This window comes from Phyllobates terribilis, unplaced genomic scaffold (genome assembly GCF_046119375.1).
Source record: "Phyllobates terribilis strain yellow unplaced genomic scaffold, ASM4611937v1 Scaffold_12__6_contigs__length_324123572, whole genome shotgun sequence".
NCBI lineage: Eukaryota > Metazoa > Chordata > Amphibia > Anura > Dendrobatidae > Phyllobates > Phyllobates terribilis.
In genome coordinates, this window is record NW_027362772.1 from 255,998,962 (window position 1) to 256,014,919 (window position 15,958).

Here is a 15,958-nt window from a genome sequence, read left to right on the forward strand (position 1 = left end):
GTTTATGCTGCGGAATTTACGCAGCGTAAACACTTGGGAAAAGCTTGGTAATCCGCACCCCATGGTCCCCAATGACAAGCCGCAATGTCAATGCCCATGCTGCGGATTTTTCCGCAGCATTTATGCTGCGCTCAAAAATCCGCAGCATGTCCATTAATTTTGTGGACACGCAGCGTAATCGCCGCCATTGACTTGAATTGGACCGCGTGACATCCGCATCACTACATGTGCACAAGCGGATATCACACGGTTCAATGTGCGACTGGTACCCAGGTCTGGAGGAGAGAAGATTCTCATCCAGACCTGGGTACCATAGAACCTGTAAAAAAAAGAATTTAAAATAAAAAAGAAAGATTATACTTACCTTCCTGCGGTGACGTCATTGAGTCATGTGACAGGTCCTTCACACCACCGCGAGCAGTGCAAGAGAAAGGACGCAGCAGAGATTTTTTACCATTCTTATTCTTTTTTTTTTAACTAACTTGGTCACACTATATATGCCGGTTGCATGGATTTATATAGTGTGAACAAGTTGTCAAGCACTTTTCCAAGTGATGGTAAAATCGCTTGGAAAAGCGTTTGATAACCCGCATGCAGAAATGCATTCAAAAACGCTTGACAAACGCTACTACCTGGCGGAAAAACGCACATAAAATCCGCATGCGTTTTTCCTGCCAGGGAGAAGCGGAAAAAATATGCAGCATTTCTGCATCGTGGGCACATAGCCTAATGGTCATTAGTCCCCATACAGTTTACATCAGCCCATGTAAACGCACCTCCCAAAAAGCACTGATCAACTTGTTAGGTCATCGATCGGCATTCGTAGCCTTTATCTCTCCTCTCTTCAACCATCTTCTAATCTGATTTATGACCAAATCAATGTTCAACTTTATTGGTCGTAAATCACTTTAGAAGATGGTTCGGAAGAGAAAATTTTAAAATGGCTGTCCACTATTAATACACTCTTAAAAAATGCGCCAATAGAGCCCGGCAACTCCTCTATACTGTTGCCGGCGTTCCCCACTGACTTTCTGATCTTCCTCTTCCAAGAGAGAATGTCAGAGGACCACTGCAGCCAATCAGCACCCACTGATTAGTTGCAGAGGTCACATTCTGTCTGTTCTGGAAGTAAAGGCCCAGAGACTGTTTCTTCCATTTTTAAAATACTTTTTAGTAGTGCACAACCACTTTAATGAGACGAATGGGAGTTCACAGCTTGGAAAGGTTTGGGAATTTATTTCAAAAACTGTAATAAGGTATAATTTGCTACAGATTATTACAGGACACAAATGAGAGTATACAAACCAAGTTTTCACTTTCCACCCTTGGTTCTGACTTTTTATCTAGTAGGGCTTTAGTTTCAATTGCTCGACGAAGCATCCACAGAGCTTCTTCCCTAAGTTCTTGATCCAAAAGTGTTGGTTTAAAGGATATGTGGATCAGGCATTTCTAGAATAAACAGAATAAAAAAAAACAATACCGGTCAAACATTTGAACACACCTATTCATGCAATGCTTTTCCTTGTTTTTATTGTAACAGGCACATTGTAGATTCAGACTAAAAGCAGCAAAACCACAAAGGAGCAGATATGGAAACATCCAGCCACCGAGGGCAGCTGCCCTCAGACTAGACCTGAAACGTTACCGTTTAGTCTGCGGCATGTCAATTTATACTGTTTTTTTTGCCATAGAATTAATCTATTTCAATGATGCAGGATGAAATTCAATGTGAATCAGCAGAAAATAAAAGAAAACGCAACAAAATGTTGATTTAATGCATGCAGATTTTGCTGCAAATCAGCAATAGAATCTGCAAAGGATATCTCTAAATGTGGATGCACCCTGGCAAGTAATTTTCTCACGAAAATCAATATTATCAGGAAATGGCCATTTTTGGATACTGCAGCTCAGCTTTCATTGAAGTGACAGGGACTGTATCAATTTAAAGGGCTTTTCCCCATGAACAAAGTACATTTTAATTAATAGATCTTAGAAGAATAATAATTTCCACAATTGGATGTGTTAAATAAAATGTTCCTGTGCTGAGATAATCTTATAAATGTGCCCCTGCTGTGTACTGTGTAATGGCTGTGTGTGACCGTGCAGGAACATGGTCTGATCATACCACATCTCCTGGGCAGGGGAGAAAGCAAGAGAGATTGCACAGACATTATAGCATGGGGTCACAGATGATTCTATTAGTGAGGCAAAATATTTCCCTGCCTGTTTTTAAGCAATATTTCAACTCAAAGAAATAATCAGCTGTGATCCCCGGCTGTCCTGTCTGTATACTCTTTTGCTTCCTCCCCTGCCCAGGAGATGTGGTATGATCAGACCATGTTCCTGCACGGTCAGACACAGCCATTTCACGGTACACAGCAGGGGCACATTTATAAGATTATCTCAGCACAGGAACATTTTATTTAAATACATCCAATTGTGGAACTTATTATTATTCCAAGATCTATTGATTAAAATCAACTTTGTTCGTGGGAAAACCCTTTTAATGGGACTTCTGTCAGATGTTGATCTAGAGATCTGTGAGGGTACCAGCTATCAGACATTGACTTTGCACTCCAAACTTTTGCAGTATCCATAGTAGTGCTTTCATATCTGCAATAGAGCTAGCATGGGGTGATTATGCTTCCATGAACAGAATCTAGGATAGATAGATAGATAGATAGATAGATAGATAGATAGATAGATAGATAGATAGATAGATAGATAGATAGATATGAAATAAAATGGTGCTCTGCTTTTTACCTTTCCAGGCAAAATAGTTCCAACCGATGGCGATATGATGATGGGAGAATCTTCAGGCAATTGGAATTGAAAAGAAGTGGGTCCGACTGGTGCAATCTCCCCTTTGCCGATCCTTGGTACGGGATGAGTGAACTCATTACAACTAGTATGTGAATTGATAACATATATGGTTGAAGTGGACATATCATTTAAAGCTGTGGCTGAGAATTGAACCAAGGAATGTGATAGCTCCAGAGGTGGATGGACACCAATGGCTTTACAGGAGATCTTAAACTGTCTGCAAAAAAAATAAGGAAATTGAAGATTATGGTATATTGCAATGGTTAAACACACAAAATTATCCTCCTGTTAGAATTTAAAGGAGTAAGGAGAGATGATGACAACTAGATTAATGGGGGTCCAACCTCTGAGACCCCCACTGATCACCAGAATGGGGTAACACTGCCCCTTCTTTGAATAAGAAACGTCTAAGTGGCAAATGCTTTCATGTGCGAAACTGCTACACATTTTTCTGCTTATGCTTGTTTTCCGCATTGTATGCTATAGCGATCTGCTAGATTTTTCTTTATTTTTTTTCATGCATTTTCTCTTTCTTTAATGCAGATTTGAAACATTGTTCTTTTTTTAATGCAGGAAAGCTGCGATTCTGGACTTTAAAAACACAAGTGCAATTTTACAAAATGCACAGTAGGCGTGAGTTTTCATCAGATCACATCCACTTTGCTTGAATTGTACAAAAAAATCAGTGGAAAAAAATAAGAATTAGCTCTATTTGGAAACACAGCCTAGGAATTAAAATAAGACACAAAAATCGATGGTAAAAATAAAAAGCATGAAAATTATGATGCTCTTCACAAGCCAAAGAAAAAAAACTTTGCAAAAAACTCTGCTTGAAAGAAACCTTAAAGTCTCAAGACAGATGATGTCAGGGGAAGAGAAAGGTCAAGCCTGTTGAATTTCAATAACTAATCTTTTTGTTCTGCGGGAGATAAGCTGCTGTTGGAGGAATCTGGCAATGGCTCCATTAGGGCTTGTTCATTCGCTGCGTTCTTTTTCAGGGGTAAAAAGCTCTGCACTTTACAGTACCAGCAAATTGAATGAGATTTCTGAAATCTCATGCACATACCGCTTATTTTTTCCTTGCTGATTGGAATGCTTTTTTTCTTCAAATCTGCAGAATGTCAAATCTTTCAGCGTTTTTGCAGCTTTTTTCATTCATTCAAATTAATGGTAAAAAAAACGCAAAAAAGTTTTTTTCTACTAAGTTTTTGGTGCAGAAAAATCTGTTCCAATACTCGACGTGTGCATATAGCCTTAGGGTGCTTTCACATTGCGTTAGGCCCACGCTCGGTGGCCCCATCAAGACATACGTCTGAACACCTCGGCAAAAAGGGATTCGGACGTATGCGCCGACGGGGCCACTGACTGTAATGGTGCCGGCAGAGCAAACATGAGCACTGACGCGCTTCATTTTCGTGAGTGTACGCCTACTGGAGGCGGACACTCAAACATAGTAGACTGTGTCTGAGTGTCCGCCTCCTATAGACGTACATGCCCGAAAATGATGCATGTCAGAGCGCACGTTCGCTCTGTCGCCACCATTATAGTCTATGGCCCCGTTGGCGCATACGTCCGAATCCCGTTTTGCTGGGGAGGGGTCCGGAGGTAAGCCCTGACGGGGCCAGGGGAACGTGTCCCTAAATGCAATGTGAAAGCACCCTTAGGCTGCGTTCACACATTGCGTATTTCCCTGCATTTTTTTACGCTGCGTATTTTCCTGCTTTTTTTACCTGCGTTTTTTTAAGCAGGTAAAAAAGCACCTCCATTCACACACTGCGTAAAAAAGCGCAGCAAAAAACGCAGTGTGAAAATGAAGGGTGACATGTGTAATGTCACACTTCATTTCAGTGTGACATGTGTACTGTCTGTGTCTGTGTGTCGTGTGTGTACTGTCTGTGTCTATGTGTCCTGTGTGTCTATGTGTCGTGTGTGTGTCCCTAGCAGTGTATGTACAGACTATGGATACTCACCTACCTGATGGATGAGAGACGCGTCTGCTCCGTCCCGCGCTTGCAGCATCTGCCGTGAAGCGATCAGCAGACTGTCAGCTGATCGGCTTGTAATCAGCTGACCGGCTGGTTACAAGCCGGTTAGCTAACAGCTGATTGGCTCACCGGCAGATGCTGGAAGCGCGGGATTGGAGCGGACCGGACGCCTCTCCCCTGACATCGGGTAGGTGAGTATCCATCCTGCGCCTCCGTAAAAAAGCGATGGAATTACGCAGTGTGTGAACACCGCTGCGTAATTCCATCGCTTATAATGGGCACAATAGAGAGAAAGCGCAGGACGCAGCTGCGTAAAGAATTGACATGCCAATTCTTTACGCAGCTGCGCTTCCCGCTGTGTAAAATTACACAGTGTCTGAACTGCAAAGTGAATTTCCCATTCACTTTGCTGGCAGACACAAAGCACATTGCGTATTTTCAAAAAGAGCGCGCAAAAAAGCGCGCGAAAAGACGCAATGTGTGAACGCAGCCTTATAGAGAACACAGGAGTGCTTAGCCAATCTGAGAGTTCTTGTGTATTGAGAAAGTCAGGAGAGATAGCTGTTGGTCAAACAATCGTTTGGCTGTCAACTATGTGCATGGGGGACTTTAATCTTGTAACCTTCAGAAATTCTTCATAATCATGCCATTCGGTTCAGGAAACCTGCTACATTTTCAGAATCTCAAGATTAACTAGCACACTACTGCAACAAAGAAAATAGGAAAGGAGGGTTAACTCGATGCAAATGGGTTGAATATTGCAGGTCATAAGACAAGGTCACAAATCAGCCAGAAACGTATGAAGAACATCTTGTAAATGATTGTAATACCATTTACGTGTATGAATTTCCAATTAACCATAATGAATGCAATTTTCTTTTACAACAACATTGGAAAAAAATAACAGTTTCCACTTACCTATTAATAGCCGATTTGCAAATGAGGTCAAAATTATATTCTCCGGCTTTTGGTGCCTTGAATATTATATCCAGTGTAATTGTTTCCAAGGGAAGGAGAGTTCCAAAGCCGTCATTGGGCTGGATATCTACGTACTATAAATCAAAAGAGAGATCAACCTGACAAATGCAATCTGCCTCGTTTGTCATCTGCCAGCCAAATACACCTACTTGACAATTTTCTACGCATATATGAAAATATGTAAGATGAATATATTAAAATACTAATGTAAAGCCAAATTATCATAGTTTTTAAAGCAATATTTGAGTTACCATAAATTTAAACACTCTGCTCTGGGAAAAAGCTGAAAGTAACAGCGTGGGCAAGTTTCCCCAACATATTTCACAATGGCACAAGCTTGAATTCACAGTGCATATTCCAGTATTGGAAGTGTGGTGCAGGAGCAGATAAATCATTGGTGCAACCCGTGCAACCGCACATGGTCCCCAAGGGTAAGCAGGCCCACTTCCACCTTCAAAGCAGCAATGAGCTTCTGTCACACACCCATAAACGGTGCTTTATGATGAGCTAGTGGACTACAAAGGTCCCATGTACTGTTCTTGCACGGGGTCCCTCTTCAATCTGTGTCTGTTCAAAGTTTTGTGAGCTCCTATATGCTAACATTTTCCTTGAAATTAGGGACAGTTTCTTCATATTCTAAGAAGGGTTCTGGGAAATAAAACTGGGGTAATGTGGCTAAGAAGTTTATATAAAGGGTGGAGAAAAGGTGGGAAGGATGCTGGAAAAGCATGGAAGCCAAAGATGCTTTGTGGAGACAAGTTGCGTCTGAAAGAAGTCTTCATAATGGTCTGGGGCAGACAGAGAACAAAAGGGAAAGAGGATAGAGGATATTTCCAGAAAAGTCATTAGCTTTAACTATACTGTATTATATAGAAAAAGAATGACACATCCAATTGGAGGGTAGAGAAAAGGTAGGGAGGTTGCTAGGAAAGCATGGAAATCAAAGATACTTTGAGAAGACAAGTTGTGTCTGAAAGAAGTCTTCATAATGGTCTGAGGCACATAGAGAACAAAAGTGAAAGCAGATAGAGGATATCTCCAGAAAAGTAATTAACTTTAACAGTACTGTATTATATAGAAAAATAATGAAATCCATTTGGAATAATGATGTATTCTTCTTAATTATAAATACATAGAAAATGCTCGAAGATACTGTACATATAGGCTCACATAGTAAAATAGACTGACGCGTTTCGGGCGAGGAATTCGCCCTTAATCATAGTCAAAGTTTAAAAAAATACATTTTTTTTTAGGAGAATACATTTTTATTCCACATGAATGTGCCGTTCTTTTTCTATATACATAGAGCAGCCAACAGTCTCCAACGTAGCTAGTACCCATATATAACAGACCATTTCCCTGCTATCTGGATTTAAGATGTGGTGAGCCCTATTCATATATACCTTAAACTGTATTATGTAGAACACTGTGGCACAGTATAGCACTAATATTTGGCTTTTGTATAGTAGTGTTGTGTGTTATTTAGAAGCATTGCTTTTAAAAGGCAAATTAATCGAATGCAATGTATGTATGGATTTTTATTATTACATTTACTACTGAAGCAGTGTCTAAATTTGCCATAGATTCTAAAAATATTGTCCGATATGCACTTCTGATATGTGGACAACATGCAAAAAAATGATGACCAGATGTTGAAGAATATGGCACATGCGGTTGCACCATTTTCAGGTCCACCTGTACGACACATACCTCTGGGATTCCCATAAATCCAAACTCTTGAGGCAGAATAGACTTGTTTGACAACTGAATGGAAGCCTGAACGGCCTCATAGATTGTACAGTGGCCAAAATCAACTTCTTTTGGATTTATTTCTAAATCTGTTGTGGTCACCACTGCATGAACAGTGAACGAAACAGGTAGAGTCTGAAAAGAAAAAAAAGTAGAAATTTAGTTGACATCAGATGTGAAAGAATTTTCTCTAGATTTTATCCGGTGTTCACACAATATTATCCCACACGGTCATATATTCTAGATTATCACATACGTTCGATACCTACAATATCTCAACTATTTTTAGGCACTCGTGCAATTGGAGCAAAATCCAGAATTGTTCTTGGCTCCAGGAAGAGACAACACAATAAATAATCATTCTGATAGCAAGTATCTGGCTTCACCACTGTGAAATCTTTGGTTACTAAAATTTTGCTCACCATTTTGCTCATAAAGATCCACATGGCCAAACTGCTTCACCATACCCACAGTAAAATACGCTCATACGTTTAAGATCTTGCCTTCGCAGACAATTTTTCGTTTTTATGTTTGCATATTTTCCTCTTCCAAGAGCCATAACGTTTTTTTTTCGTTGACATAGTCATAAGAAGGCATGAATTTTTCCAGGACAAGTTGTAATTTTTAACGACGCCATAAAATTTGCGTAAAAAAAAAATTCCAAATGGGATAAAATGGTGCAAAACATGCAATTCCACCATTGCCTTTTGGGTGTTGTTTTTACAGTATTCATTGTATGGTAAAAATGACCTGTTGATATGATTCTCCAGCTCACTACAATTACAACAATACCAAAGTTGTATAGATTTTAGAAGTAGTAGTAGAAGTGATGAAAAAAAAATTCAGACGTCTGTAAAGAAAATAAGAAATGTTATGTGTCGCCATTATTCGAGACCCGGAATGTTATTTTTACATTAAGGGAGCTGTATAAGGTCTTTTTTAGCGTGGTGAGCTGATGGTTTTATTGATACCGATTTGGGGTACATATGTTTTCATTGGTTTTTATTGCATTTTTTAGGGTGAAGTGTTAACTGAAAAACCACAGTGCGCCGTTTTGGCGTTTGTGGGAAAAATGAAAAAAAAAAACACACTATGCTGCATTTTTAAAATAGAAAACACCACTGACCTCGATAATACTATACAGTGCTGGCCAAAAGTATTGGCACCCCTGCAATTCTGTCAGATAATACTCAGTTTCTTCCTGAAAATGATTGCAATCACAAATTCTTTGGTATTATTCTCTTCATTTAATTTGTCTTCAATGAAAAAAACACAAAAAGAATTGTCCTAAAGCCAAATTGGATATAATTCCACACCAAACCTAAAAAAGGGGGTGGACAAAAGTATTGGCACCCTTTGAAAAATCATGTGATGCTTCTCTAATTCGTGTAATTAACAGCACCTGTAACTTACCTGTGGCACCTAACAGGTGTTGGCAATAACTAAATCACACTTGCAGCCAGTTAACATGGATTAAAGAGGACTCAACCTCTGTCCTGTGTCCTTGTGTGTACCACATTGAGCATGGAAAAAAGAAAGAAGACCAAAGAACTGTCTGAGGACTTGAGAAACCAAATTGTGAGGAAGCATGAGCAATTTCAAGGCTACAAGTCCATCTCCAAAGACCTGAATGTTCCTGTGTCTTCCGTGCGCAGTGTCATCAAGAAGTTTAAAGCCCATGGCACTGTGGCTAACCTCCCTAGATGTGGACGGAAAAGAAAAATTGACGAGAGATTTCAACGCAAGATTGTGCGGATGGTGGATAAAGAACCTCGACTAACATCCAAACAAGTTCAAGCTGCCCTGCAGTCCGAGGGTACAACAGTGTCAACCCGTACTATCCGTCGACGTCTGAATGAAAAGGGACTGTATGGTAGGATACCCAGGAAGACCCCACTTCTTACCCCGAGACCTAAAAAAGCCAGGCTGGAGTTTGCCAAAACTTACCTGAGAAAGCCTAAAACGTTTTGGAAGAATGTTCTCTGGTCAGATGAGACAAAAGTGGGATGGGAAAAAGCATCAACATAGAGTGTACAGGAAAAAAAAAAGAGGCATTCAAAGAAAAGAACACGGTCCCTACAGTCAAACATGGCGGAGGTTCCCTGATGTTTTGGGGTTGCTTTGCTGCCTCTGGCACTGGACTGCTTGACCGTGTGCATGGCATTATGAAGTCTGAAGACTACCAACAAATTTTGCAGCATAATGTAGGGCCCAGTGTGAGAAAGCTGCGTCTCCCTCAGAGGTCATGGGTCTTCCAGCAAGACAATGACCCAAAACACACTTCCAAAAGCACTATAAAATGGTTTGAGAGAAAGCACTGGAGACTTCTAAGGTGGCCAGCAATGAGTCCAGACCTAAATCCCATAGAACACCTGTGGAGAGATCTCAAAATGGCAGTTTGGAGAAGGCACCCTTCAAATATCAGGGACCTGGAGCAGTTTGCCAAAAAAGAATGGTCTACAATTCCAGCAGAGCATTGTAAGAAACTCATTGATGGTTACCGGAAGCGGTTGTTCGCAGTTATTTTGGCTAAAGGTTGTGCAACCAAGTATTAGGCTGAGGGTGCCAATGCTTTTGTCCGGCCCTTTTTTGGAGTTTTGTGTGAAATGATGAATGATTTGATTTTTGCTTCATTCTCTTTTGTGTTTTTTCCTTGCAAGCAAATTAAATGAAGAGAATAATACCAAAGAATTTGTGATTGCAATCATTTTCAGGAAGAAACTGAGTATTATCTGACAGAATTGAAGGGGTGCCAATACTTTTGGCCAGCACTGTAAATGTTGACTTGTCAATATTTCACTAAACACATTAATGGTATTGTAGTGCCGGCGTGCCTGCATGGTTCTTCCCCCTCACCCCGGCAGGGAAGCCGACATTCTCACCACCACTCTGCTGTTCCCCCTGCCGCAACTCTCAGGTCCGAGAGTCAGCACAAGCCGCACAGGTCTCCAGGCAATGTGCTTGGGGTGAGTGCGCTCCCTGCTTCTAAAACGGTCAGCGCAAGCACTCCGGAAGTGTACTCAGCCTATTGCTCGGAGGCATCATGTATTTAAGGCACCCTGTGATCCTGAGCCTGTCCTGTCTAAACCAGCTGTCCTGTCTGAACCAGTACCTGAGATTTTGAACCTTTCCTGTCTAAACCAGCTGTCCTGTCTGAATCAGTACCTGTCATCCTGAACCTGTCCTGTCTAAACTACTGACTCGCCCAGGGGGATGGGGACGACTCGGTACCCGGGCCTTTGCCTGGCCTTGAGGATGTCACGGTGGTCGGCTCCCGGGCCCGTACCCTGGGGTCAGCTTTTAAAAGGGGATTGTTTGTTAATTTTATGGAAGTTCGTGACGCCACCTGTGGTTTCTGGTGAGAATCACCAGCGCTGCGACAGTCCACTGAGGCCGGTGATAAGGCAGCTCGATGGTATAGCTCCCCACAGGTGGAGCTAGGCCTCAGGGTAGCGAGCGTATGGAGAGGGGGATGCAGGACAGAGGGGATCCAGCCGGGTCAGAGCAAGAATAGGAGCACACACGAAAGTCACTTCAGTACCTTTTACTGATGGAAATTCAGGCACGTTCCGGAGCACTGTAGGGTGAGGGGTGCACGTCCGGATTCTCCCCAGTGAGCGGGTATAGGGCCTCCTGTCTCTTGCCTCTCTGTAGTAAGTTTCTGACCTGCCTGGAGCTAGGCCTAACTTGGTTTCTGTTCTGCACCTGCTGACTTGGTGATAGGGCCTTCTGTTGGAGATCACTCTCCCTATTCTTTGGGGTCTCCGTGATTACTGACCCTGGTACGTATCAGCTTTTGGTGATCCTGGGACATGTAGTTCGCCAGGGGTTCCGGTTGTTTTCTACTGGTCATGAAGATCCACGTAGACTCTCGGACCCGGTGTCCGGTATATACTTCGGGGTGAGCTGGTTAAGTTCCTCTGCCCCCTATGTTACTCACTTTCCACTCGCCTTCGGCCCCGCTCGGGCCCTCACTAGGCTACACACACTGCAGCCGGGACGCTGCTCTTCTTCGCCGCTCTCAGAGTGTCGGAACACTCCTAGCTCTCTGTCCTGAGCTCTGTGAGTTCTAGTCTGGATTCACTCTACAGACTATACTGAACTCTTTCTGCAGGAACTGCTAGGCTCTGGCTCGACTGCACTGACTCCTTCTGTGTCTGAGCAGGAACTGCTGAATCACTGAGCTGCCTAGCTCCACCTTCCTTATTTATATCCCTAACGGCTCCCTCTGGTGGTCTGAGGTGGAAGGTGGAGGTGTGTGTATGCTGTGGGGGCCTCTTGTGGAGAAATCCGGCAATACACCCCTCTAGGATCTGTGGTACCAAGAACAGCTGGGTGCCACACTACCCATCCTGTCTAAACCAGTAACATGTCAGTTTAGGTTTCAGATTAGTTGTTGGTTTTTCTGTTTTACCGTATGTCCCTCTCTTTGCTCTCGTAGGGAAGTCAAAACCTGCAACAAACTCCATTTCTTGCAGATTTTGCAAGTTCCCTCCCCTCTCTAGCTGCACCAATGTAGATCTGTTTGTGCAAATTGTCACTAATGAATTTCAGAACATATTATGTCAAGTCAGCAAAGAGAATCTTACCAGGGAGGAACGCTTTAGGCTGAAAAAACTGAGTGGCTTGCCTGATGTTGTACTGAAACCGGCAGACAAAGTGGGTAACATCGTTATTTGGCCAAAGAAAATGTTCGAGTCTGAGGCATTTTGCCAATTAAATAACACTATATGTTATAGAAAACTTACATATAACCCCTTGTCTGCCTTCAGACAACAATTGCAAGCTATTCTCAATAAAGCGGTAGCTAATAATGTAATCACTCGTGATTTATTTTCAGCGTTAATTGTCACTGAACCCACAATACCTACATTATATTTACTACCCAAATTACACAAAAATTCATTAATTCCTCCTGGACGAGCTATTATATCAGGGAAGGGGGGGAGGGGAACTATTTGGAGTTGGTAAATAGATGGAGTGATTCTAAACTTCAGCCTTTGGTTGAAACCTTACCATCCTTTTTAAAAGATACAACCAATCTATTAAGCAAAATGGATGGTCTGTATCTTGAATCGGATACCATGCTAGTGACAGCCGATATTGAATCTTTATATACCAATATTAGGCATAAGGATGGGCTGTTGGCCACCAGATTTTTCCTAGATGGTTCCAACCTTCCGGTTTCTATTAGAGAATTGGTTGTGGAATTACTTGAATTTACATTAACTCATAATTTTTTTATTTTTAAGGGGTCCTTTTTTCTGCAGCTCCAGGGAACAGCGATGGGGGCAGCCTTTGCCCACTCATACGTCAACCTGTTCCTGGGGCTGTGGGAAAGGGACCTCTTCCTGTCTGATCAGCTGTCGTTGATGTGCCGCGTCCTCTCCTGGACGCAGTACATCGACGACGTTCTGTTAATTTGGCAGGGTACAGCTTCTGAGTTGAAGACTTTCATGAACGATTTGAATATCAATGACCTAAATAAACATATTACATATCAATATGATGTGAAAAAAGCAGAATTCTTAGATGTCCTACTCAAAAAAGATGGAGAGGAAGTAATACAGACCGATATCTATAGGAAGCCCACGTCAACCAACATGCTTCTACATGCTTCCTTCTCCCATCCCCAGCATATGGTTCAGTCGGTCTCAGTTGGGCAGTTCCTGAAGTTACGCAGGATCTGTTCCACGGACCCCGATTTTGAAACACAGGCCGAAGACTTGAAATCGAGATTTTATAAAAGGGGATATAGTAGGAGAGCGATTAAAAGAGCATACCATAGAGCAAAATTCTCATCACGTCAGGACCTACTGTATAAATCTCGGGATACCACACATAATGATGTGGCTAGATTCATACCCAAATTTCACACTCAGGTTCCAGCAATGAGAAGGGCATTAATGAAAGCATGGCCAGTTCTGAGATGTGACCCGGTATTATCTAAATTTATTTCACCTACACCATCACTTACATTCCGGCGGTCAAGGAATCTCCGTGACCACCTTATAAGGAGTCATTATGTGGGTGAATCTAGTCCCACCTTTCTAGATGCTATGGCAGTTAAATATGGATGTGCACCATGTGGACATTGCATCGCTTGCACTAATGTTGATAGATCTGATGAATTTTATGACTCGAGTGGTAAGAAGAAATACAAAATTAAGAAACGCATTAATTGCCTGACTAAAAATGTTGTATATTATGTTACATGTTCCTGTGGACTTATATATGTAGGTCTAACTACATGCCAATTTAAAATAAGGATAAGGGAACATGTATTGGGGATAACAGAAGCATCGGAACAGACGGATGTGTCTATTTTAAAAACCATCCCACGCCATTTTAAACTTCATCATCAATGTAATGGCAACTTACTGAGAGTGAGAGGAATTGATTGCATTGATATGGGTATTCGTGGGGGACAGATTTCCAAACGCCTGGCCCAATTGGAGGCCAGGTGGATTTGGACTTTGAACACCATCCACCCCAAAGGATTAAATGAGAGTCTAAGTTTCGTACCATTTCTGTGATCGCCTATTTCCCGTATTATTTATATTCATACATGGTGACCCACTGTGGTTTCTTGATTTTAATTATGATGTGTTTTTTATATCAGGTACGCCTTCTAATTTAGTCCAGTTCAGTTAGGCTACTGTCTTCATGTGTCTGCATGGCCGATGACAATCTACCAAGACTGAAAAGTATATATCATTCCATCGATTGGATGAAACCAATACTATTTTGTTTTGTCTGATATATTATTATAACAGTACAATTGATAATTGACAATGCTATGACTCTTTTGTACCATGTATATTCATAATATTTTGGTGGGTGGGGTACTAATAACATTATGCTTACTGTAAGTTTCATGGAGGAGGGATTCATTCACTTATTGACCATATATCCATCCGCTTTCCTTCATAAATATATATGTCTACAATAATTAATATTTTTGTGATTTTTTTATGCAGAGGATATAATATGATGTACTGACACTTTATACATATATGATTTGTATTTGTGCCACTGCATATGTCACTCATGTTGTTCTTTGTGGCCGTATGTTTTGATTACCTATATATAGGATTGGAGATAGAGTAACATACATGAGGGATGATCTAATCTAGTTGGATGATGGTGACAGAGTGTGAAAAATACCCCCATGGTCATAATAGCTATAGTATCGTATTGTTCCTAGTTACCCCACCCATGTGGTTGCAGATTCGCCCATTCGCACGCGTGTGTCCCATAGTCCCGGTACGCCCGCCCGCTTGCGGCATCTCTATCCTGTGTGACTTCACCGTCATTCAGTTGATGCCGCCGCTGGTGTGCGTCCTGGTCACCATGGGTACGCACGCGTCACCTCCGGCCGGCGCACTGCATTCTTGGGTAATGTGGGTGGCGCCATCAGTATTCACTTTTCTGCTGGCAGGCATTCTGGTTACCATGGTTACCAGACGTCATTTCCTGTCGGCGCATAGCACCCTTGGGTAATTTCTTAGCGCCACAATTATATCCTCAGCTGCAGACGCATGGAGGCTTGTTATTGACAGGGCAATTTTATTGGTTGGCGGTCCCTTTTTATACTGCACATGTTTTTTCTTTTATGTATACCCCTTGACAAAGGCTCATTTTCCGAAACGCGCGTCGGGGCTGGCGCACAGGTGGCAGTGACTGAAGGGTGGCTTCTCTATTGACCGGTATATTATGAGTACATTATTTCTCATATATGTGCATGATGTATAAGTATGTATTAATTATGTACCTACCATTGTTATGACACCTGGTGGTGTCACAGTTTACCATACTATATAATCACTCACCCTCAGGAGTCCTAATGATTTTTCACAGGACTATGGAGAGATTGCTTCCACTATGCGCGTCATTTTAATACACTTTGTGGTTTCTATGTATGTTTATCCACTAAATTACGTAATTGTGTTTGCATAATAAAATTCATATATTTTGATAAAATACTTTTGTTGGATCATCATTTCTTGAGCCTGGTGGCTCTTCCTGATTAAACGCCATTTCTTGCAGATTTTGCTGTGTATTACCCCAGCAGAGAATCCACAGAAAAATTACCATAGCAGCAAACGCACAAGCAAATCTGCACCAAAATCTGCATGATATTGCAGCCGCAAGTGTCTCTGCAGTTTCTGATTTCTGTCCTACGTGAACACATCCTAAAGTAACAATTGCTGCTGCGTTTTTTAACTAAAAACTTCATAAATGTCACAAAAAATACTGTAAAGCAGTGCGTGTAATATCAGGTTTAGGGTTCGTGTATATGGCGAGCAGCTAATGCCATATACATGAACGAATGCATACAAACACAGGGAAGCAGAAAAAAAAAATTCCCGTAGCCACTGTAAATCTGACCTCACCCCATTTATTCTTCCTCATTCTTGCTA

At 41.7% G+C, this 15,958-nt stretch overlaps 1 protein-coding gene across 2 annotated transcripts in view; it reads right to left on the reverse strand.

Annotated features, from left to right (window-relative positions):
• Window positions 1-15,958, reverse strand: part of CFAP74 (cilia and flagella associated protein 74) — a 157,095-nt gene that overhangs the window by 45,991 nt on the left and 95,146 nt on the right. For both annotated transcript variants that reach the window (XM_073656878.1, XM_073656877.1), the window contains exons 24-27: window positions 7,497-7,670; window positions 5,727-5,860; window positions 2,764-3,040; window positions 1,306-1,449 (exon numbers count right to left, since the gene is read on the reverse strand). In XM_073656878.1, coding sequence (XP_073512979.1) covers window positions 1,306-1,449; window positions 2,764-3,040; window positions 5,727-5,860; window positions 7,497-7,670 — 729 coding nt within the window. The remainder of the gene's footprint in view (window positions 1-1,305; window positions 1,450-2,763; window positions 3,041-5,726; window positions 5,861-7,496; window positions 7,671-15,958) is intronic.